General features: G+C 44.3%; 2 protein-coding genes across 3 annotated transcripts in view; both read right to left on the bottom strand.

The window, feature by feature from the left end:
- Window positions 1-14,642, bottom strand: part of trappc8 (trafficking protein particle complex subunit 8) — a 157,750-nt gene extending 143,108 nt beyond the window's left edge. For both annotated transcript variants that reach the window (XM_080194734.1, XM_080194735.1), the window contains exons 1-2: window positions 14,347-14,642; window positions 7,233-7,427 (exon numbers count right to left, since the gene is read on the bottom strand). In XM_080194734.1, coding sequence (XP_080050860.1) covers window positions 7,233-7,427; window positions 14,347-14,503 — 352 coding nt within the window. In that variant the 5' untranslated portion in view covers window positions 14,504-14,642. The remainder of the gene's footprint in view (window positions 1-7,232; window positions 7,428-14,346) is intronic.
- A 4,836-nt stretch (window positions 14,643-19,478) lies between these two features.
- LOC145347100 (spermatogenesis-associated protein 2-like) lies at window positions 19,479-26,064 on the bottom strand. The gene is made up of 2 exons (XM_080195017.1): window positions 25,695-26,064; window positions 19,479-21,784 (listed from the first exon to the last, which is right to left on the bottom strand). The coding sequence occupies exons 1-2, from the start codon at window positions 25,995-25,997 to the stop codon at window positions 20,912-20,914; spliced, it is 1,176 nt and encodes a 391-aa protein (XP_080051143.1). The 5' UTR covers window positions 25,998-26,064; the 3' UTR covers window positions 19,479-20,911.
- Window positions 26,065-26,149: the final 85 nt, after the last annotated feature.

Below are 26,149 nucleotides of genomic sequence, written 5' to 3'. Positions count from 1 at the left end.
TGGCTCATATCAGCCAGTTCCATGTCTGCTCACCTCAAGACATAGATCGCAATAGCCTTTGCTGTGATTTATTGTCACATTTATTAGTATACAGTGACAAGTACTGCCTCTTGCGCGCTATGCGGACAAAGCGTACTGTTCAAAGAGGAGGAAATGAGAGCAGAATGTAGTGTTACAGTCATAGCGAAGGTGCAGAGAAAGATCAACTTAATGCAAGGCAAGTCCATTCAAAAGTCTGACAGTAGCAGGGAAAAAGCTATTCGAGTCAGTTGGTACGTGACCTCAGTCTTTTGTATCTTTTTCCCGACGGAAGGTGATGGAAGAGAGAACGTTCTGGGTGCGTGGGGTCCTTAGTTATGCTGGCTGCTTTGCTGAAGCTGCAGGAAGTGTAAACCGAGTCAATAGATGGGAGGCTGGTTTGCATGATGGATTGGGCTACATTCACATTTTGTAGTTCCTTATGGTCTTGGGCAGTCCAGGAGCCATATCAAGTGATAGAAAGAATGCTTCTGATGGTGCATCTGTAAAAGTTGGAGAGAGTCATAACTGACATGTCAAATTTTTTTAGTCTTCTGAGAAAGGAGGCGTTGGCTGGCTTTAACTGTTGGTGATCTGGACGGCTAAAAACGCAAAGCTCTTGATCCTTTCTACTTCATCCCCGCTGATGTAGACAGGGGCATGTTCTCCACTACATTTCCTGAAGCCGATGACAATCTCCATTTTGCTGACGCTAAGGGATAGATTATTGTCACTGCACTAGTTCACCAAATTCTCTCATTCCTGTACTCCACTACAGTGGTGTCGTCAACAAACTTGAAAGTTGAGTTGGAGGGGAATTTGGCTACAACTCATAAGCGTATAAGGAGTAGAATAGGGGGCTAAGAACACAGCCTTGTGGGTGATCATGGAGGGGGTATTGTTGCCTATCCTTACTGATTAGTGTCTGTGGCTTTGGAAGTTCAGGTTCCAGTCGCAGAAAGAGGAGCCAAAGTCCAGGTCACGGAGTTTGGAGATAATTTCAGGGGAATAATGGTGCTGAAGGCTGAGCTGTAGTCAATAAATAGGAGTCTGACATTGGGTGTCCTTGTTATCTCGGTGTTCCAGGGTTGAGTGTAGGGCCAGGGAGATGGCGTCTGCTATGGACCTGTTACAACAGTCGGCAAACTGTAGTTGATCACAAGTCACCACCACAACATGCTGATGACAGGTAGGCTCGGATTTTCATCTGTCACAAGCTTGTTTTCAGAAGTACAGGAAGATCAAAGTAATTATTTGTCATGGATGTAGTTTTGTGGCCTGCATCGTGGATTTGAATTCATGAATTAGAGGCTCATTTTCATAAGCTATAAAATACTGAAGTGATTTGTGTACTTCCCTTTATTTTGTGTGCCGTGAATTGTGCAAGTTGAGGGTGGGCAGGGTGAAGAGGGCAATGATGCCATTTGGTGGCAGAGCATGGGACCCTCAGAAGTGCAAGTCCACCTCTGGCTCTATGGCCCAAGTGTTTCCAAACTTTCCTGCTTTTATGCTCATTATGCTATTGCTGCAGAACAGGAGAGTGCCTCTTGCCCTGACTCAAATAGCTTTCATTTGTGCGTTTATGTCCATTGGAAAAATTTATTATATTTCACTCCCAGGATGTGGCAGCCCAGAACCAGCACTGACTGACTGTCCCTATGCAAATGAGTGCTTTGCTGGAAGTTAAGCTTCAGCCATGATTCTGTGGGTCTGGAAACACATTGACCAGACAGGCTAAGGACTGTAGATCTACCTTCCTAAAACAATGTTAGTGGACCACATGTAACCACTGGATTTTCAGAAAGATCCCATGATCACCATTTTTGCTACGATTTTTTAATTCCTGATTTACTGATCGATTTCATTCCCGCAGCTGTAGTGGTGGAATCCGAGTTCCTGCCTTCATTCAGTTGAGGCATTCAAGAGAACATCAGGTTATTTGAATAGAAAATGTGCAGGGATATGGCGAAAAAGCAGGCAAATGACAATCACAGGTGAGGAGGTATTTCTTCACCCAAAGAGTGGTGAGCCTGTGGAATTCATTAGCAAGTAATTGTTGCCAAAACATTGAATGTATTCAAGAGGCAGCTAGATATAGCAATTGGGGCAAATGGGATCAAAGCTTATGGGGAGAAAGCAGGATTAGGCTATTGAGTTGGATGATCAGCTATGTTCGTAATAAATGGTGGAGCAGACTTGAATGGCTTCCTCCTGCTCCTATCTTCTATGTTTCCATAACACTCATTCGAAGATTCAATGCAGACAGTAGGCACCAAATTGCTCGGCCCATGGCAAAACCAGAATATCAGCCCATGTTATGTGCTGGCAATGATGGTGACAGCTGTCAATCTCACCATCACCACTCCATTGAAAACAGCAGCAACTTTGTACAGGGTAATTTGGAGATCCACAAGTTGCTGTCAGTGATTTTGCAGTTCTCATGCAGGTGTACTGAGCTTTCAGTCCACCAAGCCACAATCAACTGGAATCTTTTAAACAATGCAAAAGTCTACACGTGTCATTTAACCTTGCAATAAAACCCCTTTAAGATATTACATTGTGTTGGAAGAGATGTAACTGGGTTTTTAAAATGGCAGACATGGTGGCACAGTGATTAGCACTTCTGCCTCATAGCGCCAGGGACCCAGGTTCAATTCCCAGCTTGGGTCACTGTCTGTGGAGTTTGCACATTCTCCCCATATCTGCATGGGTTTTCTCCATGTGCTCTGATTTCTTCCCACAGTCCAAAACATGTGCTGGTTGGGTGCATTGGCCATGCTAAATTGCCCCTTAGTGCCAGGGGGATTAGTGGGTAAATACGTGAGGTTAAGGGGATGGGCCTGGATGGGGTTGTCATTGGTGCAGGGTCAATGGGCTGAATAGCCTCCTCCTGCACTGTAGGGGTTCTATAACTACTGCTAACTGCCCTCACTCACCTTGAAAAATTGATTTTACATGGAATGTCAAATTTCTCTATTGTGATAAAAACTTTATTAGCATCTTTCTTAGCCCAATCACAATTTTTGTTCTCTTAAATTCTAACTTAAAAATGGAGTTTATTAATCTTAACTTCCTGGTTTGTTGTCTGTGTGAAAAGTTTAATATGACTGGTCGCTTAACTCATCCTGCATTGCTGCTGTACATCCAATGTATCAGATGTTAACTGCTGTTGGGAAGAGATCACTTGATCTTTGTGGCAGTTTCCTTTGTGGTCAGTAGAAAACACTACTGCTTCATCACTGACTGCCAAATCCAGGCCATGAAACAGCCAAACTTCAAGCAGGCTGAAAACTAAACTAAACTTGCAAATTATATTGTGAATTTTCAGTTTACTGAGAAACACATTTGCAGGCAAGGTCTCACCCGAAGTCATCAGTCATCTTCGGATAGGACTGTTTAAAGCTAACAAAATTAAATGTGAAAAACTAGAAAGATTGAGATATACGTCAATGCAAAATTAATACAATTTGCAACAGCTGTGAAGGTTTGTGCACAAAAAAATGCTAGATTTTTCATGCATAGACACAAATGTATTAGAGTTGATCAAGGGATCAAGACCAAGTCAAACTTTCACACTTCAGCCATTGCTAGTTGAAACATAACAACGAGGTTCCCTCACAAAGATATTCAGGCCACAAAATTCCACAAAGCTTCAATAAATGTCAAAAACACCAGGATGAGAAGAACAACTTCCATTTTCACCAGCACGATTCTGGATACATGCTAGGTCAGACATCATAATCTGACCAGGTGCTGTAAACACTATGTTGAACAAGACACACACCAATAATATAACAATAGAATAGTGGAGTCGAGATATGGCAGCATGATGGCACAGTGGTTAGCACTGCTGTCTCACAACACCAGAGTTCAATTCCAAGCTTGAGGCACTGCCTGTGCAAAGTCTGCACAGGTTTCCTCTCGGTACTTAGTTTCCTCCAACAGTCCAAAAGTCATGCTAGTTAGGTGCATTGGCCATGCTAAATTCTCCCTTAGTGTAGCCAAACAGGTGCCAGAGTGTGGGCGAGGGATTTCACAGTAACATCACTGCAGTGTTAATGTGAGCACACTTGCGACGCTAACAAACTAAAAAAAATTGCAATGCCTATAGCCAGAAATATGAACATGGAACATAAGTATAATAAGTACAAATGAGTAACACATTTGCCTTTTCTTTCAACCTACTGCTGCTGAGCTAATTAAAAGTAAGTGTTGATCTCCGTCAGCGCTGAAGAGGTCGCAACAGGTAAGTTTCTCCTTAGAAGCCAAGCTTTTTATCCCTTTACCAGATTCACTCGCCAGCTCTTAATCAGTTTGGCTAATTTTAAAAGCACACAGACTGTAGGTTGGAGGTCTCCTGGAAGGGCTGCCATTCCTACAGGTGGCTATGCGCTGTACAGGCTAGTCCAGTTTGAGGGATGCCTGCTAGTTTCTGAAGCCCACCCCAGGACAGATGCCTATTGACTGAACTGTTACAATGTATGGCTAAGCTCAGTAAAAAAAAAAGCAAAAAATAAAATCTTATCCAATAGTAGAATGCATTTAACAAACACAACAGAGAAGGTGGCATACTGGTTATGTCACTGGACCAGGAATTCAGAGGCCCAGGCCAATGCCTTGGGACATGGGTTCAAATCCCATGATGGCAGCTGGGAGAATTTAAATTCAATCATTAACACCTGATATTGAAAATCAGTAATGGGGAGCATGAAAAGGTCATCAATTGTCATTAAAAACCCATCTGGTTCACTCACGTTCTAAGGAAGGAAATTTGCTGTTCTTATCCAGTCTGGCTCCAGAGCCACAGCAATGTGGTTGACTCTTAACTGCCCTCTGAAATAGCCCTGCATTTTGTTCAGTTCAAGAGCAAATAGGGGATGCTGGCTTTGCCAGTGATACCCATATTCGATGAAACGATATATATTTTTAAAAAGGTAGACATGCCCAAACCCCATGTATCTAGTCATTTTATATCACCTCCAAATCTCAGTGGCTTTAAATTACTTAACCGTGTTAGCCCCCAGACAGACATCGGTCAGCTTGTCAGATTTTTCACACATTTCAAGACAATGGTAAAAATGGATTTGCATTTCAACATTTCCTAGACTGGGCTGCATTCCAAAAAGAGCAACACCAAAGTGTGAACTCTGGACACAGTTCTGAATCAAAATAGAATATAAAGCTTCACAACTTGCACTGGAAAGTGAACTTCCACCACAAACTTTGCATAACTCATTGAATCTAGCTGAAGGAGAGACCCCAGCTCAGAACCATCAACAATGCAGAAATGCATGAACAACACAGCTTGCAACTGAAAGAGCAAATGCACAAGTAGTGCAAAACCACAAATATAAACTCATCTGAAAGGCACTCGTGGTTAACATTTAATTTGTGAATATTTGAGGCATTATTCTCTGAATCATACCACTGGATTTCTCAATTAGCCTGCACAAGCACACAAACTAGGCACAGATAACAATCTGTTCATCCCTTTCACTGTCTTGTATGCATACAAAAGAAATGCAAGAAAAGTCACCTATTGATGCGGCCATTAGTTGGTTAAAGGATAAAACACATTTCTTCCTTGAACTTTCTTGAAAGTCACAAGGTTAGGTTTCACACAATACCACAAAGTTGCATGACTTGAGGAAAATAGAGGTCAGTCAACAATTACTTTGCAGCCTTGAATTGTTCAAAAGCCAACAGTGATGTACAACAGATTCAAATTGAAGTACTATGAAAATTTGCTTCAACCATGACAAAGGCTATTTTGCAGGGAGGAACACGGCATAAATCTCCTGTTTCAATGCAGTGTAGTTTGTGTTAAATCCCCTGCAGATTTTCCTGTGCCATGGTTTTTGGGTGAATGAAGCTCTTCCCTCAAACGTGCCGTGTTCTTTCCTAACTGTTCATGGCAATTGGTTTAAGACACTTTTTCCAACTCTCGCTCTTTATGCCTTTTATGGCATCACCAACACCTCTATACTGGACTGCTCCGGAGATATCAATTAACAACCAAAGAGAGGACAACTAATAACCAAACTTAAGCTTGAGAAAAAAGGAACCAACAAGCCAATTAATGTTGTCCTGAATATTCTAACACAGCAGACTGGCAATGTCTCAAACATACAACATGTAGCTTCTCCAGGGCCACACCAGCATGGCCAAGACCACAGAGGAGTGGCAGGCAGACAGTGACCACCCCTCCACAGCTGCTGCCAACCCAGACCTGCGGATGGTCACCTGGAAGGTGTACAAGAAGGTCCTTTGTTCCACATGTCACCTTCTGCAACACTCAACCAAAGATCAGGAGCTCCAGGTGAGCAAGAATACAAGGAAGAGTTGAAGAAGTCTGTGACACCTGCACCAAATTATCACTATAAATTACATCTATCCTAATCCCCTCACGCTGGTTTCTTCCTCCACTATTTACCTGAGGTGAAACACCAAAATTCTCATGGCTACTTCATGTCAACCACACACAGGACATATTGGGCAAGTTTCAATTAATCATCCACTTTGCGCCCAACATTTCAAAACAATAACCGAGTCAAAGAGGAAGCATCGATAACATGAATTGTTTAGCCAAAAATCTTAACGATAGGCATTTGTAAGTCTCATTTCAGCTGCTAAGTACTGGACACCTGTAGGATACAGAGAATGTAATATAGTGGCACAATGGTTCACACTGCAGCCTCAGCACCAGGAACCCTGGTTCACTTCCAGTGTATGTGCGGTTTACATGTTCTCCCCATGTCTGTATGGGTTTCCTGCAGGTGCTCCGCTTTCTTCCCAAAAATGTGCAGGTTAGGTGGATTGGCCATGGTAAATTGTCCCCTAGTATCCAAAGATGGATAGATCAGGAGGATTAGGAAGGTAAATATGGAATTACAGGGATGGGCGAAGATACTCTCAGAGTCAGAGCAGACTATGTCCAAATAGCCTCCTCCTGCTCTGTAGGGATTCCAGGATTCTATGAATGCCACACAAGTTATGGAACACAACATTTCCTTAATCTAGGGATTGAAAAATAATGCCATGATTGTAATTAAAACACACAAATGCACGTGCTAGGAAACAAAACTAATCAGAAAATGTTCATTAAACAAGCTTGTTGAATTTCCAACTCAATTAAATATAAACTTTAAATACCTTTCACATGTTGAGATGCCTTTCATAGCAAAACTAATTAATAAACATGAAACAGAGCTTACCACTGATATTGAGATCATAATCTCCTGCTGTAATCACATTAGCAACCAATCCTTCGGCAGGCTGACTGGCTGAAACCACCTCACTTAACAGCTTCCGAATGGCAGTCTGTTGTGGCGGCTGTGTAACAATTCCAGTAACACTGATCCTCAGGTTTTTAATAACATGACTCTGGTTGTTAGGATCTCGCATATGAACTAGATAGACAAAAAAACAAAAATTCACACAGATTAAACAAATATTATGACTCACTGCAGCCTTACATTGCAAGCTCCAATTCCATGCTGAACAAAAAGCTACCTGTAGTGCACTGAAACAGCACAGTAAGATGCAGAATAAATAGCCACAAGAGAAACTCTGCCTCCTCTCCAAGCTTGCTGGAGACCATTCAGCCCATCATACCGGCCAGCTTTTTGAACGAGCTATGCTGTAAGCTGTGTTCCCGCTTTCCCCCCTAATAACCATGCAAATTTTCAAGAATTTCTCTAATTCTATTCTAAAAGTGACTATTCGCCACCCTTTCAGGCAGCACATTCCAGATAAAAACCTGTCACATAATACAACCTTCCACAGTTATTTTGTCAATTACTTTCAATCTGTCCTTTGTGGTTACTGACCCTTCTGCCAGCAGAAACAATCTCTCCTTACTTAAACAGAATTCTTCATAACTTTGAAGATTTATTAAATCTCGCTGCAATCTTCCTTACTCTCCTCAGATCCAAGATTATTCACTTCATCCTTGATACTACTCAAGGACTCTACATTCTCCCCAAGGTATGTTGTCCACAGCAAGAATCTTTCAGCTGAAGACTAAGGATTCATAACACCTAGCATGGCTTCTTTGTTTTGTACTCTTAATACTCTATTTATGAAAGCCAGGACCCCTTGTGCTTTTTAAAAATAGCTTTGAAATTTGTCCTGCACTAAAGAGGTCTGTACATGGAACCCATAGCTGTGTACCTGCAATTCCTTTAAAAATTATATGTACAGAAAATTATATCATTTTGGGCAGCACAGTGGTCAACACTGTTGCCGCTCAGCACCAGAGACAGTAACAATTTCTGGCTTGGGTCACTCTACGGAATCTGCATGTTCCCCCTATATCTACGTGGGTTTCCTCCAGGTGCTCAGGTTTCCTCCCACAGTCCGAAAGACTTGCTGGTTAGGTGCATTGGCCATGCTAAATTCTCCCTCAGTGTACCCAAATAGGTGCCAGAGTGTGGTGACTGGGGGATTTTCACAGTAACTTCATTGCAGTGTTAATGTAAGCCTATTTGAAACATTAAATTTTAAAATTTTACCCTCTGCTTCTTACTTCCAAATAAAACGCTTGCAGTTAAATACCAGATCCCTGATCCAGTGTACCAAAATCTGCAAGAACAAAAACTTTATTCCTGTGCTTCCAGAACAAGGTAACGAGCAAGTCATAAGTAGAAAATAAAAGGAATAAGCCATTCGGCCCTTCGAGTCTGCTCTGCCATTCGTTATGATCACGACTGATCATTCAATTCAATACCCTGATCCCCTCCCCTTCCCCCCCACATATCTGTTGATCCCCGAGAATTATATCCAATTTCTCCCAGAAATGACAATATTTCAGCTTCAACTACTTTGTGGTAGTGAATTCCACACATTCACCATTCCCTGGGTGAAAAAATTTCTCCTCGCTTCAGACTGGACATTCTCTCTTCCACCTTCTTCCTTCGGGAAAAAGTTACAAAAGTCTGAGGTCACGTACCAAAAACTCAAGAACAGCTTCTTCCCTGCTGCCGTCAGGCTTTTGAATGGACATATATGATATGTCCTCATAACAGTCCTGATCTCCCAGAAATCAGCCTGGTAAATCTTCACTGCCCTCCTCCTATAGCACGAACATCCTTCCTCAGATAAAGGACCTCAAAACTGCACACAATACTCCAGGTGTGGCCTCACCAATGACCTATACAATTGCTGTAAAACATCTCTATTCCTATATGCAAATTTTCTCGCTATGAAGGCCAACATACCATTTGCATCCTCCACTGTCTGCTATACCTATGCACTTACATTCAGTGACTGATGCATGACACCAAGATCTCACTAAGTACCCACCCTCTCAATTTACACCCATACAAATAATAATCTGCCTTCCTATTTTTGCTATTGGAGTGGATAACCTCACATTTATCTACAACTGTCATAAATGTGCCACTCAGCCTGTGCAAATCACTGAAATATGTCCGCATCTACCTCACAGCTCACCCTCCTGCCCAACTTTGCAAATTTGGAAGTAATACATTTAGTTCTTTCATCCAAATGAATATCATGTGAATAGTTGGGGTCCAAGCATACATTATGTCATTATACATAGGTATGCCACTAATCACTACCAGCCAATTGGAAAAAAAAAATCTATTTATTGCGACTCTTTTAAAGTTTATTTATTAATGTCACAAGTAGGCTTACATTAACACTGCGATGAAGCTACTGTAAAAATCCCCGTCCTGCATTCTAACCAGTTGCAATCCCAGTTGCTTTAACATGACATAGCAATCTGCAATGTGAGAATTTGTTGCAAGTTTTCTGAAAGTCTAAATAAACCACATCCACTGGTTCTCCTCGGTCATCTCTAGTAGTTACATCCTCTTGCTGGTTTCAGCAGCATTACCAAGCATAATTTTCCTTTCATAAATTTCTGCTGAATTTGTCTGATTATACCACTGCTTTCCAAATGATGTGCTAGGAAATCCTTGATAATGGACTCTAGCAACTTCACATTATTGACGTTAGGCTCACTGATCTACAGTTCCCAGTTTTCTCTCTACTCCCCTTCTGAATAAGAAGCTAATCTCCAATCTGTCAGAATCATTCCAGAATCCAAAGAATTTTTCAAAATGACCACCAATTGATCCGCAATTTCCACGGCCACTTCCTTATGTATTCTGGGATGAAGATTATCAGGACCTGGAGATTTATTCACCTTCAATCCCATCAATTTCCCCAAAGCCGTTTCTCTACTAATACTGATTTCCTTCAACTCACTAAAGCTTGTGTTTCTCAGGACATCCCGCTCTGAAAACTACAATCCCCATCAGACATTTCCGTCTGTCATAACTATACTGGGGTCCATTGGTACCCTGTCTTTTGCTCCAGGGTTAACAGCAGAAGCCAATCTGGACCACCCCCTCATCCCTTCTTTTCCTGATCCCAGCGGGTCTAATTTGGCAGAGAAATCAGCCCGGCTTCAAGTTATCCTATTCCCCTACACCTCCATCTCAGGACCCAAAATCCCCTTGTTCGGTATGCAATCCGTCCTGAGCTTCCTGGATACAGACTCCTGGTGCAGTAACAGCATACAGCACCTTTCATTGCGTGAAGGATAGTCAACATAGAGAAAATATTTGGATTACATAAGAACATAAGAAATAGGAGCAGGAGTAGGCCATCTGGCCCCTCGAGCCTGCCCCGCCATTCAATAAGATCATGGCTGATCTGTTGTGGCTCAGTTCCACATTCCCGCCCTCTCCCCATAACCCTTAATCCCCTCTTTTATCAAAAACCCATCAACCCGCGTCTTAAAAATATTTAGCGAGGCAGCCTCCACCACTTCAACGGGCAGAGAATTCCAGAGATTCACCACCCTTTGAGTGAAGAAGTTCCTCCTCAACTCCGTTCTAAACCGCCCCCATCAAATTAAAACGTATTCCTTTAGTTAAAGATCATTGATCCAGTTTTCCACATTTTGCACAGTTGCTACATTTTGGTAGGAAGAAAGAGGAGAGTCAATACAATTTAAATGGCACAATTTTAAAGGGGGTTCAAGATCAGAGACCTGGGATCAATTGTGCACAAATGTTCAATGATCTGGGCTAGTTAACAAATCAATTGAAAGCATATGGGACCCTGCATTTTATAAACAGAGGCATACAATTCAGCCAGAAAGTAATACTAAACCTATATTAAAACATCAGCACAGTCCAGAGGCAAGTTCTGGCCAGCACACTTTGGAAAGGGCATGAGGCTTTGGAGAGAGTACAAAAGGGATTTATCAGAATGGTTCCAAGGATGAAGGATTACAGTATGTGAATAGCCTGAAAAAGCTGGGGTTGCTACCCTTTCTGAAAGAGGGAGAAGAGAAGAGGTGACTTCATACATGTATCAAGTCATAACTGTTTAAAATGGAGTAAAGAAAAATAAACTATTTCCAACAGTGAAGGAGTGGAAGCATACAGACTTGAGGGGACGGGCAAAATATCACGGGTGACAGAGAATTTTGTTCTATAATTAAACAGTGGTTTGGAATTGAATTGTCTGACAGGATGGTGGAAACAGATTCAACACTTACCTTCAGAGCTGACACTCCAATGTTGTACTGAGGGAGTGCTGCACTGTCTCAAGGTAGAATCTTTTGGATGGGACATTAAATCAAAATCTTTTTGCCCTCTTAGGTAGAGACAAAAGATGCCATGACGTTACGTCAAAAAAGATCAGGTTCGGTTAACCCAGTGACCTGATCAAAATTAACCCCCATGTTCAATACTAAAACACTGCCTTATTATCACACTAATGTTTGTGGGAGCAGGGTGTGCAAAATGGCTCCTGCATTACCTACAACGGTGACTACACGTCAAAAGTTCTTCACTGGCTAGAAAGCTCTTTGAAACATCCAGTGATCACGTAAAGAATGATGTAAATGAGTCTTTCTTCAAAAAGGAATTAGATAAATGTATGTTGGAGAAAAAAGATTCTCCAACATACAAGTTAATGGAACTAACTGAAAGAGCTCTCTGAAAGAGACCAAGCAGACTCTAATAACTGAGTAGCATCCCCGGTTATCCCAAGTTATGTTTTTAACACTATGGCTTCCTTGCTTAAAAATTCAAATTAAGGGAGGGAAGAAACCTCAGTTAACTCGAGAGCACTGAAACTTGAATGCACATGCCAGAAATGGGTGCCCACCATACAATGCAAAGCACATAGACACAGTTCTGTTGCTTTAAATATCTAAGAACAAACTAAGGCACAAAACACTGATGCTTATATTGAGTGATTCTGTTCTTGCAAAGCAGGCGCAGACTCAGAAGATTTGATGACAATTAAATTCAAAGATATCAAGAGCTGTACTAGTTTCAAACTGCACTACAATTTTGAAAATGCACTGTGGTTGTGCATTAGACTATTGGGATACTGAAACGTGAGGAAAAAAGAAAGTAACAAAAGTAGGAAATATTAGGCAAGATTTATGCACTGGTTCATTAAATCTATTTATAATTCATTAGATTGAGCATAGCCTGTGATTTATTTTATACATTCACAGGATGTCACTGGTTAGGACAGCATTTATTGCCCATCTCGAATTGCCCTTGGGAAAGTGGTGGTCAGCTACGCACTGGAATCCATCTGGTGTCAGGACACCTACCATGGTGTTAGCTGGGAATTTCAGGAATTTGACCGAGCAATGATGAAAGCAAGGCAATAGGGAATGGTAGCATTGTAGCAATTACTGGACCAGTAGTCCTGAGACCAGGGCTAATACTGTAAAGACACAAGTTCAAATCCCACAAGGGTAGATGATGGAATTTAAATTCAATATTACTAAATCTGAAACAAGAAACTTCAGTAATGGTGAACACAAAACTAACAAATTGTCATAAAAATGCATCTGGTTCATTCACTGCTGTCTGTACTCATTCTAGCCTGCATTTGCCTCCATGTCTACAGCAATATGGCTGACCCGTAAGTGCCCTAACGAGCTTCACGGTTAGAAGGTACCTCACTACTGTCTTCACAAGGGACGGACAATAGATACTGACCTTGCCAGCAATACTCACTTCTCATGAGCAAATAAAAGATATATTTTCAAGTCAGGATGTTGTGCAAGAACTGGAGGAGGAATTGGAGATGGTGCTGCTCCCATGCACTTGCAAATACCATATCAGATACATAGTCCTCACGATACCTATTCCATGTGTATTCATTAACAAAACTTTAATGCCAGCACACATTTATCAAAACAGACACCAATGTCAAAGATGCAGCATAAAGCTCAATATCAAAGACAATTTCATAATTGAACAGGCAACTGGTCAATTGGTTAGAACTACTGAACTCAAATGTAACAGACCACCGTTAGGCTTTTTAAAGGAAATAAAAACCACGGATTACATCCTCACCTCAGCTTTCAGTTGAAGAACAAAAGTGACATGCACTACTTACGCACAGAGCTGCCACTTCCTTACTGGGAAGTGTATTAATTTTGCATGTTTTTACATAAAATGCCAATATGCTTATTAAAAAATCCTTCCATGGTTTGTTTCTTTTAAATCAGCAGCAATGACACCCCACAAGCACCAATAACTTTCTCTTGGTTATACAACTCCAAATACTCTACACTCAAAATATATTCAGTTGAGTATTAAAGTGCAAATCCTCCCTTCATGTTACAGGCAATAAGCAGACCAGAGCAACTTCAGAGTTTTGCTGTTTATTGATCAGAAGATTAAATTTCAAACAACGCTCGAGCCTCAGCAGACCTGCCTGGACCAAAACTTATTAAACAAAGCCTACATGTTGAGTTTATCCAACAGAATTTCAATATTTTGTCATAAACAGATGTGCAAAATAGTGCAAATTCTGGAAATCCCATATCTCCGTGCTTAAAACCCATTATATCTAACTTTCTCCCATCTTCATAAAACGTAGTTGAACTGAAATGTTAACTCTACTCCTCTCTTCAGAGATACTGCCAGACCTGTTGAGTACTTCCAGCATCTTCTGACTGCAAATACTTGGTGTTTTCTTTCTCCAAACGTCGGGTGCCTCAACACAAACTAGCCATGTCTCTCTGTACACCTGTCAAACTGCAGATGTTCAGGGAATGCAGACAGCACAGGGCCAGGCCGTTCGCTCCAGCCGGTAATGCTATCCAAGTCGGACAGTCACTTGGAAGGTGCTGTGGAGAGTATTAGAGCCAGGAGCCCAGAGCCGGCTGACAGGCCAGTGATGGGAAGACGGGAGCTCAGCTCCCAGCCAGCCCGGGGCTCCAGTGACATATACGGAAGGGATCATGTGGACACCCCACTGGGAACCAGGACCAGGCCCAGCAGCTTCTCTCTCTCCATCCCTCCCGGTACCAACCTTCGGAGGTGAGGCGGCAGAAGGGACGGACCAGCTCGGCGAAGCTCAGGTTGTTTTTCCGCGTCGAGTTCTCGGCCGCCTCGCTGCACAGCACGGCCACCATGGGCACGAAGGTGTCCTGGATGAACTCCTGGACGCTCTGCACGCACTGAGCCATCCCCGGGGGCTCGGACACACAGGCAGTGGCCGGGGTGAGGTGGAACGGCCTCCTAATTTATTGATGAGACAACAAGCGGCTTCCTTCAGGAGGAGGCGAGGCCGAGCGCCGCCATGTTGGACACAATCTGCCAGCCGCCCGGCCCCGCGTCACGTGATTGGCCCCGCTGACGCAGCACGTCACGTCGCCCTGCGTAATCGAAGACCCGCCCCTTCCTCGGCCAGCCAGCCGCACGCCTGCGCGCTCCCCCCCCTCGCAGTATCAGGCACCAAGCCCCGCCTCAGGAGCACGCGATTGCGTACGTCACGCACCGCCCGTCAATCAGCCGGAATGTAGTGACGTCATGGGACCTGCCGCTCAGCGTCCCCCTAGCTCCGCCCCCCGGACGCGCGCCTGCGCACTGTGTGCCCAAAGCCCAGATTCCAGCTGTCAGTGCAGCTCCTGTCACTCTGGGAGCAGCTTGCTGCAGTCACTGTTCAGGGTGCACCAAGCCTCCCCCACTGGCACCAGCTGTGGAAACAAGTGAATGTGCACTCCTTTTGTTAAAAGAATCATATGCATCTGATCTGCAGCCCACAAAGCACAGCAGGCCATTCAGCCCATTGTGCATCCGGCCACTCTCTGAAAGAACTACCCAATCAATTCCACACCCATAGCCGTGCAAACCTTTCTGCATCAAATCTACCTCCATTGCAATGCAATCTGAAACAATACCATTCGCTGGAAAGTGCTTTGGGATGTACTGAGGTCAGGAGAGGCGCAAGTTCTTTATTTGTTCATCCAATTTCCATTTGAAAATTGCTCTTCAATCTGTTTCCACCGCCCTTTCAGGCAGAGAATTCCAGAGCATTCAACTCACTGCTAAAGCACAAAGAGAACAAAGAACGGTACAGGGCAGGAACAGGCCCTTCGGCTCTCCAAAGCCTGTGTCAATCATGATGTCCTAACTAAAAAAAACCTTCTACCCTGACTCGGTCCGTATCCCTCTATTCCCTCCCTATTCATGTATCCATCAAGATGTCTCTTAAATGTTGCTATTGTGCCAGCTTCCACCATCTCCTCTGGCAGCGCGTTCCAGGCTCCCACCACCCTCTGTGTGAAAAACTGCCCCCACACATCTTGAACCTGTGCCCCCTTGTAACTGACACTTTCACTCTGGGAAAAAGCTTCTGACTATCCACTCTGTCTATGCCTCTCATAATTTTGAAAACCTCTATCAGGTCACCCCTCAGTCTCTGTCTTTCCAGTGAAAACAATCCTGGTTTATTCATCCTCTCCTCATAGCCAACGTCCTCGAGACCAGGCAACATCCTGGTGAACCTTCTTTGAACTCTCTCCAAAGCTTCCACATCCTTCTAGTAGTGTGTAATATCTCCTCCTCTCTCTCCTAGTTCTTTAGCATGTCATCAACTTGTCTGTCATCATAAATGGGGCTGGCAACCTGAGGAAATGAAATGTCTCACATCATAAGCACAATGAGTGAAGATCCTTACAAATCCAGTAAAACAAGGAACAATCTGTGTGTGCAGTTCAGTTGCCAGTTCTGGTTGTAGGCTTTTCTGAAGTATTCTGACCATATGGCATCTGCCCATGTGTTGCCTGAGGTACGAGTGAGATTAATTGCCTTTGACAGCATCTACCGAGTGTGGCATTTAAGGAATCCCACCAAAGTTTAAGTCAATGGGAATTAAGGGCAAAAGTGAAATGGAGAGGCGATGGCCTAGTGGTATTATTACCAAACTGCTAAGCCAGAAACTCAGCTAATGTTCTGGGGACCCAGGTTCGAATCCCACCATGTCAGATGGTGGAATTTGAATTCAACAATAAATATCTGGAATTAAGAATCTACTGATGAAATCATTGTCAATTGTTGGAAAAGCCCACCTGGTTCACTAATGTTCTTTAGGGAAGGAAATGTGTTGTCCTTACCTAGTCTGGCCTACAGGTGAATCCAGAGCCGCTGCAATGTGGTTGAGTCTCAACTTCCTTTGGGCAACTAGGGTTGGGCAATAAATGCTGGCCCAGCCAGCGACATTTATATCCCATACATGAATAAACAAAAATGCAGCTGACGTTTTGTGCAGAGCCAGCCTCAGTTTAGAGCAGCATGGTGGCACAGTGGTTGGCACTGCTGCCTCACAGCGCCAGGGATCCGGGTTCAATTCTGGCCTCAGTTGACTGTGGAGTTTGCACGTTCTCCCTGTGTCTGCGTGGGTTTCCTCCAGGTGCTCCAGTTTCCTCCCACAGTCCAAAGATGTGTGGGTTAGGTCGATTGGCCATGTTATATTGCCCCTTACTGTCAGAGACACCAGCTAGGGTGAATACGTGGGGTTATGGAGATGGGGTCTGGGTGGGATTGTGGTCAGTGCAGACTTGATAGGCCAAATGACCTCCTACTGTACTATAGGATTCTATAAAAATTCCCGACTGCTTAGAGTCATACCTAGCGCAGAGGAAAATAGTCGCAGTTATTGGACACCAGTCATTTCAACCTCTGTACATTAATTCAGGAGTCCCTCAATGTCATGTTCCAGGCCCAATGACTTTCAGCTGCTCCATCGATGGTCGTCTTTTTTTTACGAACATAAGAAATAGGAGCAGGAGTAGGCCATCTAGCCCTTCGAGCCTGCCCCGCCATTCAATAAGATCATGGCTGATCTGAAGTGGATCAGTTCCACTTTCCCGCTCTCTCCCCATAACCCTTAATTCCCCTGTCTATCAGAAACCTATCTACCCGCGACTTAAATATATTTAGCGAGGTAGCCTCCACCACTTCAACAGGCAGAGAATTCCAGAGATTCACCACCCTTTGAGTGAAGAAGTTCCTCCTCAACTCCGTTCTAAACTGTCCCCCCCTTATCTTGAGGCTGTGCCCTCTAGTCCTACTGTCCTTTCTGAGCGGGAAGAGTCTCTCTACCTCTACCCTATCCATCCCTTTCATTATCTTATACGTCTCTATAAGATCCCCCCTCAGCCTTCTAAACTCCAACGAGTACAGACCCAGTCTATTTAGTCTCTCTTCATAGTCCAACCCCCTCATCTCCGGTATCAGCCTAGTGAACCTCCTCTGCACTCCCTCCAAGGCCAAAATATCCTTGCGCAAGTGCGGCGTCCAAAACTGCACACAGTACTCCAGCTGCGCCCTCACCAGTACCCTGTACAGTTGCAGCAAGACCTCCCTGCTTTTATATTCTATCCCCCTCGCTATGAAGGCCAGCATCCCATTCGCCTTCTTGATCACCTGCTGCACCTGCAGACTGGGTTTTTGCGACTCATGCACAAGGACCCCCAGGTCCCTCTGCACCGTTGCCTGCTGCAGCTTTTCACCCTTTAAATAGTAATCCCTCCTACTATTATTTCTGCCAAAGTGGATAACCTCATACTTGCTAACATTGTACTCCATCTGCCAGGTCCTCGCCCACTCGCTCAGCCTATCCAGATCTCTCTGCAGACTTTCCACACCCTCCGCACAATTTGCTTTTCCACTCATCTTTGTGTCATCAGCAAATTTCGTTACCCTACACTCAGCCCCCTCCTCCAGATCATCTATATGAATGGTAAATAGCTAAGGCCCCAGCACCAATCCCTGCGGCACTCCACTAGTCACCAACCGCCAATCAGAATAGCACCCATTGATACCATTTTATTTATTCATTCAGGGAATGTGGATATAACTGACCCGGCCAGCATTAACTTCCCATCCCTAATTACCCCTGAGAAGGTGGTGGTGAGCTGCCTTCTTGAATCACTGCTGTCCACGTGCTGTGGGTTGACGCACAATGCCGTTAGGGAGGGAATCCCAGGATTTTGACTCAGCGACTGCGAAGGAGTGGCTGATATATTTCCAAGTCAGGATGGTGAGTGACTTGGAGTAGAACCTGCAGATGGTGGTGTTCCCATATATCTGCTACCCTTGCCCTTCTTGCAGGCCATTTAAAGCAGAGATATGGAAGAATTTCTTTACTCAAAGGGCGGTGAAAATCAATCACTGAACATATTTGATAGATTTCTGGTCACAATAACATCAATGGATCTGGAGATAGTGGGCGAAAAGTGGTGTAGAGGGAGATGGTCATCCATGGCCGGTTGAATGGCAGAAAAGGCTAACTGGCCTTCTCCTTCTCCTGTGTTCCTGGTGGTAGTTTTTGCTGGTTTGGAAGGTGCTGTAAGATGGGCAACATGGTGGCACAATGGTTAGCACTGACATCTGAAAGCGCCAGGGGCTCAAGTTCGATTCTGGCCTTCAGTAACCTGTGTGGTGTTTGTACATTCTCACCATGTCAACGTGGGTTTCCTCCAGGTGCTCCGGTTTCCTTCCTGAATGTGAAATTCAGTGGATTGATCATGCCTAATTGCCCCTTAGTGTCCCAAAGATGTGGAGTTAGGTGAAATGGCCATGCTAAATTGCCCCTTAGTGTCCAAAGGTAAGTAGGTTAGATGGATTAGCCATGCTGAATATGTGGGGTTACTGGGATAAAGTGTGTGGGGACGGTGGGGGTGGAGGATTGCAGGTAAGTGGGATGCTCTTTCAGATAGTCAGTGCAGACTTGATGGGCTGACTGGCCTCCTTTTGCACTGTAAAGATTCTGTGGAACTTAGGTGTGTAGCGGGAGTGCATCTTGTAGACTTTTGAATGAACCTACCTCGCATTAAGTTGATCTTTTTCTACATTACATTCTGCACCCTCTGGTTTACTTCTCTATGAATGGTATGCTTTGTCTGCAGCGCATGCTAGGAACAATAATTTTCACTGTATGTTAATGCATGTGACAGTAATAAATCAAACCATAAGAACTGCAAAAAAAGGAAAACCCAGGAGCAGAGTGTGATCTGTGATCGTTGATTTATTACCAGACTGGGAGCCTGAATAAAACAGGAGGAAAAAATATTGCAAAGTAACGTCACCAAACACAATCACACAGGCTAAGTATGTTGGTACATTTTTTATTTTAATTTCATTACAATTTAATGAAATAAAACTAAATCAATTCATCAGTGCAAAAAACAAAAGCAAATTTGATTATTTCTCAAATATTTGCAATATTCAATGAACTAATCAAATCTCAGGAAGCTAAAATTAAATAGCAAGAGAGAGAGTAAAACTAAAGGATTCAAAATTGTTCAATTCATTAAAATCTGAAGAATGTAGATAAAATAAGTTATTCAAAATATTTTAAGTTAACCCACTATAAAATAAAGTGATGTCAGTACAAGAGAGTTGGTAAGTAGATGATGTGTATTTATTTTATTTAAGCCTAAATCTTATTTATATTAAGTTGGCTAATAGTCTAATAATGATATGGCAGGTCACCTTAGACCTGTGGAATGCACATCCTGTTCCACGTGGGAATTCCAGGTTGTTTTGCATGAGCTGGATACCCACATGTACAGTGAGTGTTGTCAGTTACTGCGGCAGCTTGAACTAAGTGTTTTGGAAGTTAAACAGCAGATGGCATCACTGGCCAGTCAGCCATGAGGTTGAGAGATTCATAAGATGACACATTTATGGATGTGGTCACCCTGCAAATTGAGGGTCTCCAGCTAGGGAGATAATGGTGGCCCCAGGTAGCACAAGATGACGAGGCAGGTGAAGCAGGACTTCTCAGAGTGCATGTTTCTCTCCAACCAGTGATGCCAGAGCAGAGCACACAACACCCTGGCTGTTTCAACTGTATGAAGGCGGGACAGGAAAAAGCTTGGAAAAGCATTCGGGCTAGGGTATGCTATTGTTGGAGTGCCAGAAAGAAGTCTCCCTGGCCGCAGAACTAAATGCAGGCTGGTATGTTGCCTCCCTGGTGCCAGGATGTCATTGAATTGCTGTGTGGCACTCTTGTGGGGAGGGTGTGGAGGGGAGGTAATGAGTGAACAGCCAGCAGTCATGGTCTATACCAACGCCAACATTTAGGTAGAAACTGCAATGATGGCCCAGTGGTTAGCGCTGCTGCCTCACAACGCCGGGGACCCGGGTTCGATTCCGGCCTTGGGTGAATGTCTGTGTGGAGTTTGCATGTTCTCCCCATGTCTGCGGGGTTTCATCTGGATGCTCTGGTTTCACCCACAGTCCAAAGTAATGCGGGTTAGGTGGATTGGCCGTGCTAAATTGCCCCTTAGTGTCAGGGATTAGCAGGGTAAATATGTGGCTTTGTGGGAACTGGGTCTGGGTGAGAATATTGTCAGTACCTACTCGATGGACCAAGTGCCCTCCTTCTGCACTGTAGGGATTCTATTAACTTGCTGCCAAGTTTTCTGCTGCCAGTAAATGAATTAACCCCCCCCCACACCCACGCTCATTTTTCTAAACTCCTGGAAAGATACACCTCAATCTTTCTATTAGTTCTATTAGTCGAGTGAACTTTTGTTGCAAGTTGAAGCTTCACTGCTTGCAAGTACTGCATCTGTGTTTCTCAATTAACAAATGTCCATCGGAAATCTTTGACTGAAGAGCTGAAACTCATGCTCGCAGCGGTAGGGAACACGGATGACTATCTGTGTGGAGCAGCGTGGGCAAGCTGCCAGCCCACACCTCACACACACAAACCTCCCGGGAGCGGTTTGACAGATTTGGCACTTACAAGGGAGAAAACTGGCAGCCAAATTGTTCTCTTCCACATCAAACAGTTGAGTGCGAAGATTACTCTTCTTCCTTTTCAGTAACACATCCTTGCCAATGTTTACTGGTTTGGACTCTAAAAGAGTGTCCTTACGCCAATTCAATCCTCCTTTATTTGGTCCACGATGGATTTCAGAGGCAGTACCAGCAGGTAAAATTGAGGTAGTACGGAGTGAGGGTAATAGATGATGTCCTCCTTCAATCTCAGAGCTTGATAAAAAGCAAGAGTTATCTTTGTTAACCCTTCTTGAATCAAGTGCTTCTTGTTTATTTGGTTTTCTCGAGTTAAGCTTGCAACTTGGTTCTAGCTGTGATCTCCTCCAACTCACATTAATTGGTTTCAAAACAGCCTCCCCCTTTTCCCTCTCCTCCAAGACACTGGGGCAGCCTGTCGCACCTTCAGGGTCTTGCCTTGTGTCCTTTACCACCCCCAGCTCTTTGGAACCGCTGATCTGAACGTGTGAAATTGTCTCCATTAACCGCTCGCACTCCAGCTGGGCCAGCAGGAAGTCAAAAGCCAACACTTTCAGGTGCTGAGGTTGGTCGGGGCCCCTGTAGCAGAAAACCTCGGCCTCCTGATCCGGAGAATAACCAATAGTTGTCAGCAGTTGTTGGGAGTTGACTTTGGACATGGCAGGCCAGACATAGTGTACAAAGGCAGGAGCGAAAATCTGGAAAAGACGATCAAATATATTGTATGTTTATTTTGCTAATGAGCTGTATGTCGCAATACTCCGACTGCACACCTCAATAATGTGCCCACCTTTTCCAGAACTCCATGTTGCAAAGCCTCCAGACCAACTATGATCATATTGAATGGTGGGACAGACTCAGGGGGCCGAATGGCCTACACTTACTCCTATTTCTTATGTTCAAAACCAGGGAAGAGACCTTACAGGTCATCTCCATAGCAAGGAATCCCCTGCAGAGGCAACTCCTTCTACAGAAACGCCCACTATCGGCATCCTTCGCACCGACCTGTGGACGGGAAACTCTGCCAACCAAAAATGTAAGAGCCAATCATCTGGATGGTGAAGATTCCGGCCCAGACATGGAGACTGAGGCGACGGGTACCCAGTCAGGCGTCGCCACTGAGGACGAGCCTCTTGTTGTAGCTCCTTGACACTCTTCATGGAAGAGGCATTTACCTACCCGTTACACACCACTACACCCTCCCTCCCCCCATCCAGATCCGACAGGCAATGGAGATGAGGCCACGGGCAAAGAGAAGACCCCATACTCATGGGAATCACAGGGGAATCCTTGGACTGGGGGGGGGGGGGTCATGGGAGGAATGAGATAACCCCCCCTATGGTCCATGGGGAACCACTGATTGATCTTCCTGTGGGACATGTTGAGTTGGAGTTCCCCTGGTAACAGGCAGTGGCCTGTCAAACTGGAACTCATGACCTCAGCCTTTTATAAGGGAGGCCCAGGACTGGGCCTGCTGAACTTTAATCCAAGACAGGGGCGAGTGTGTGTGTGTGTGTGTGTGTGTGTGTGTGTGTGTGTGTGTGTGTGTGTGTGTGTGTGTACCACAGGAATGGTTTTACTTTGTGTTCTGTAAATAAACTATATTCCATTCCTGTCAGGCTTCTTGAGTCATTACAGTTCTCATTCACCTTGCGGTAAAATCTCAAACTGTGTTGGCATTTCTTTAGGCTTTATCTACCTGGACGCGTACTTCCAAGGGATTAACTCTACCCTTAACCTTTTCACTGGTTCTTCATAGAAAACAAATGCGGCACCTACACTGACCTCAGGTACACCATTTCCAACCATTCTCTGCTGCAAATAACTTCAACTTGAATGTTTATTTTATTAGTGTCACAAGTAGGCTTACATTAGCACTGCAATGAAGTTACTGTGAAAATCTCCTGGTCACCACACTTTGGCGTCAGTTTGGGTACACTGAGGGAGAATTTAGCGTGGCCAATGCCCTAACCAGTACGCTTTTCAGACTGTGGGAGGAAACTGGAGCACCCGGAGGAAACCCATGTAGACACGGGAAGAATGTGAGATTCTGCACAGAGAGTGATCCAAGCTGAGAATCGAACCTTCAGTCACTGGCCCTGTGAAGCAGCAGTGCTGACCATTTGTGCCACTGTGCCACCCTATAAATAAGAAACATGCATTTTCTGGAACTTGTCTGTTTTGTGTCCATCAGCTAACATTGGATAAAAGCAATGCAGGAACCTGAAACCAAAAGAGAAAATGCTGGAAAATCTCAGCAGGTCTGGCAGCGTCTGTAAGGAGAGAAAAGAGCTGACGTTTCAAGTCCAGATGACCCTTTGTCAAAGCTTTCTCTCCTTACAGATACTGCCAGACGTGCTGAGATTTTCCAGCATTTTCTCTTTTGGTTCCATTAATGTTGTTACTCTTCCTGTTCTGCTTTCTAACAGATTCATTCAAACTTCATCCACTGGGTTAAGAGGGGCAGGAATTGGACCTGTTTCACCATTCATTGAAATCATGGTTGACCCGTGATCCAATCCCATAAATTCCTTTCACTTACCCAAATTCTTCTTTTCCCACTGCTACATTTTAAAAATAACCTTATGATGGTCAAACAGGATCCACCCGAATGAATTTCAATGCTGCCTATCCTTAATTGGCCCGTGTTTCACTCACTTTATCTCCAATTGTGGATTCAAAAGGACTTGTGCAAAATGACCATATTCCTTATCAATACTGTTCACCTGGTGTTCAAAGGCTTTATTAACAGGGGCATAGAGTACAAGAGCAAGGAGGTTATGATGAACTTGTATCAGTCACTGGGTTAGCCTCAGCTGGAGTATTACATCCAGTTCTGGGCGTTGCACTTTAGGGAGGATAATGAATGGCATTGAAGAGAGTGCAGAAAAGGTTCACGAGCGTGATTCCAGGGATGAGGAACTTCAGTTAAGTTTAAAACTTTAAAGTTTATTTATTAGTGTCACAAGTAGGGTTACATTAACACTGCAATGACAAAGGTCTGAGGACACGTACCAACCGACTCAAGAACAGCTATTTCCCTGTTGCCATCAGACTTTTGAATGGACCTACCTCGCACTAAATTGATCTTTCTCTGCACTCTACAGGCAAAGCATTCCCTTCACAGAGAAGGAGAGGAGATTGCAGAATGTAGTGTTACAATCATAGTTGTAAATATAACTGTAACACTACGTTCTTCACTCTCTCCATTCCTTCTCTATGAAAGGTATGCTTTGTCTACATAGAAACAATACTTTTCACTGTAAAGTAATACATGTGACAATAGTAAATCAAATATCAAATCAATGAAGTTACTGTGAAAATCCCCTCATCGCCACACTCTGGCACCTGTTCGGGTACACTGAGGGAGAATTTAGCATGGCCAATGCACCCTAACCAGCATGTCTTTCGGACTGTGGGAGGAAACCGGAGCACCCGGAGGAAACCCACGCAGACACGGGGAGAACATGCAGACTCCGCACAGACAGTGACCCAAGCTGGGATCCTGGAGCTGCGAGGTACGCTATCGTGCTGCCCTGTTATGAAGATAGGCTGGAGAAATTGGGATTGTTTTCCTTGGAGAAGAAAATGTTGAGAGGAGGTTTGACGGAAATGTTCAAAATCATGAGGGACCTTGACAAAGTTGACGTGGAGAAACTGTTCCCGCTCGTCAACTGCTCAAGAACGAGAGGGCACAGATTCGAGGTAACTGGCAAAAGATGCAAGAGCGATACGCAAAGAAACATCTTCACACAGCCAGTGAATAAGGTCTGGATTGCGCTGCCTGAGAGTGTGGTGGAGGCAGGTTCAATTCAGGCTTTCCAACAGGTAGGAGACTGGTATCTGGAGAGGAAGAATGTGCGGAGTTACAGGGAGAGAACGGCACTAAGTGAATTGTTCATTCAGAGAATCGGTTCAGACACAATGGGCCGAATGGCCTCCTTCTGTGCCCTGACAATCCTGTGCTTCTGTGACAGTGCACGTAGTCGTAGAAACTGCTCTCATCGGTGGGGGTTTTGAGAACCAGAAGAGATGAAGGATGATTGGCAAAAGAACCGGGGGCGACAGTGCCGTTCACTGAGAGGTTGGGGTGGCACGGTGGGTGATGCTGGGCAGCATGGCAATGGTTCGCACTGCTGTCTCGCACGCCAGGGACCCAGGTTCGATTCCTGGCCTTGGGTCACAGTCTGTGTGGAGCCTGCACGTTCTCCCCGTGTCTGCGTGGGTTTCCTCCGGGCACTCCGGTTACCTCCTACAGTGCAAAAGACGCGCTGGTTAGGTGCATTGGCCGTGCTAAATCATCCCTCAGTGTACCCGAACAGGTGCTGGAGTGTGGTGTCTCGAGGGTTTTCACAGTAACTTCATTGCAGTGTTAATGTCTGCGTGTGGCAATAATGAATAAACCTTCGGAGCTTGTTTGCACTGCTCGATGGAATGGTGGAGGCAGGTTCACCTTTTGTAAGAGAATTATTTAAAGAGAGAATATCGGCAGTGCTGGGGTGGGGAGTTGGGATTAGCCAAGGAGCTAACACAAACACAGTGGGCTGAATAGCCTCCGACCAATGATTCTGTCTTCTCCAATGACCCACTGGGAGAAGCTGAACCTACCTTAATTCTCTTAAATTCTTTTCTCCAAGGATAAATCAGGAGGTTGATACAAATTTTTTCGAAGATTTCAAAGGCTTTCTGAAGGGAGTTGAAGCTGGAAGGTGGTTCGCTGTGAAAAATGTGGCTAATAATCTGGTAAAAATATATTTCAAACTGTCTGCCGGCATCTCGGTACGTCTTCAGCCATTTGGTAACGAGGGAACGCATTGCAGTTTCCTCGATGGCAGCCGCACCATCGCTGTTCAGCTTTGACTCCTGGAGACATACGTATCTTTGACATAGAGTTTGCTTTTCAGCCTCCATACATTTACCTCCCCAAGTTCAATTTTGTTCTCGAAAGATTGCAGAACTTTGTAAAAGGCCTCACTCATCTGAAACAGAATAAATCGCGCAGAATCATTGCATTACCGAGACACACCATTCCATAATTCCTCTCACACTAAAATCAATCTCAG

The sequence above is a fragment of the Carcharhinus amblyrhynchos genome, chromosome 8 (assembly GCF_965287045.1).
Source record: "Carcharhinus amblyrhynchos chromosome 8, sCarAmb.v2.hapA, whole genome shotgun sequence".
Lineage (NCBI taxonomy): Eukaryota > Metazoa > Chordata > Chondrichthyes > Carcharhiniformes > Carcharhinidae > Carcharhinus > Carcharhinus amblyrhynchos.
Note: the sequence above shows the minus strand (reverse complement) of the source record. Positions and strands in the feature narration are given on the sequence as shown.

What these genes read in the sequence shown, in the direction of transcription:
- LOC145347100 (XM_080195017.1), bottom strand. Translation starts at nt 25,997, where the DNA reads ATGGAGGCTGAAAAGCAAACTCTATGTCAAAGATACGTATGTCTCCAG. An exon ending in AAGAATTTAAGAGAATTAAG is followed by an intron (nt 21,785 to 25,694) that starts GTAGGTTCAGCT and finishes CGTCTTTTCCAG; the next exon opens with ATTTTCGCTCCTGCCTTTGT.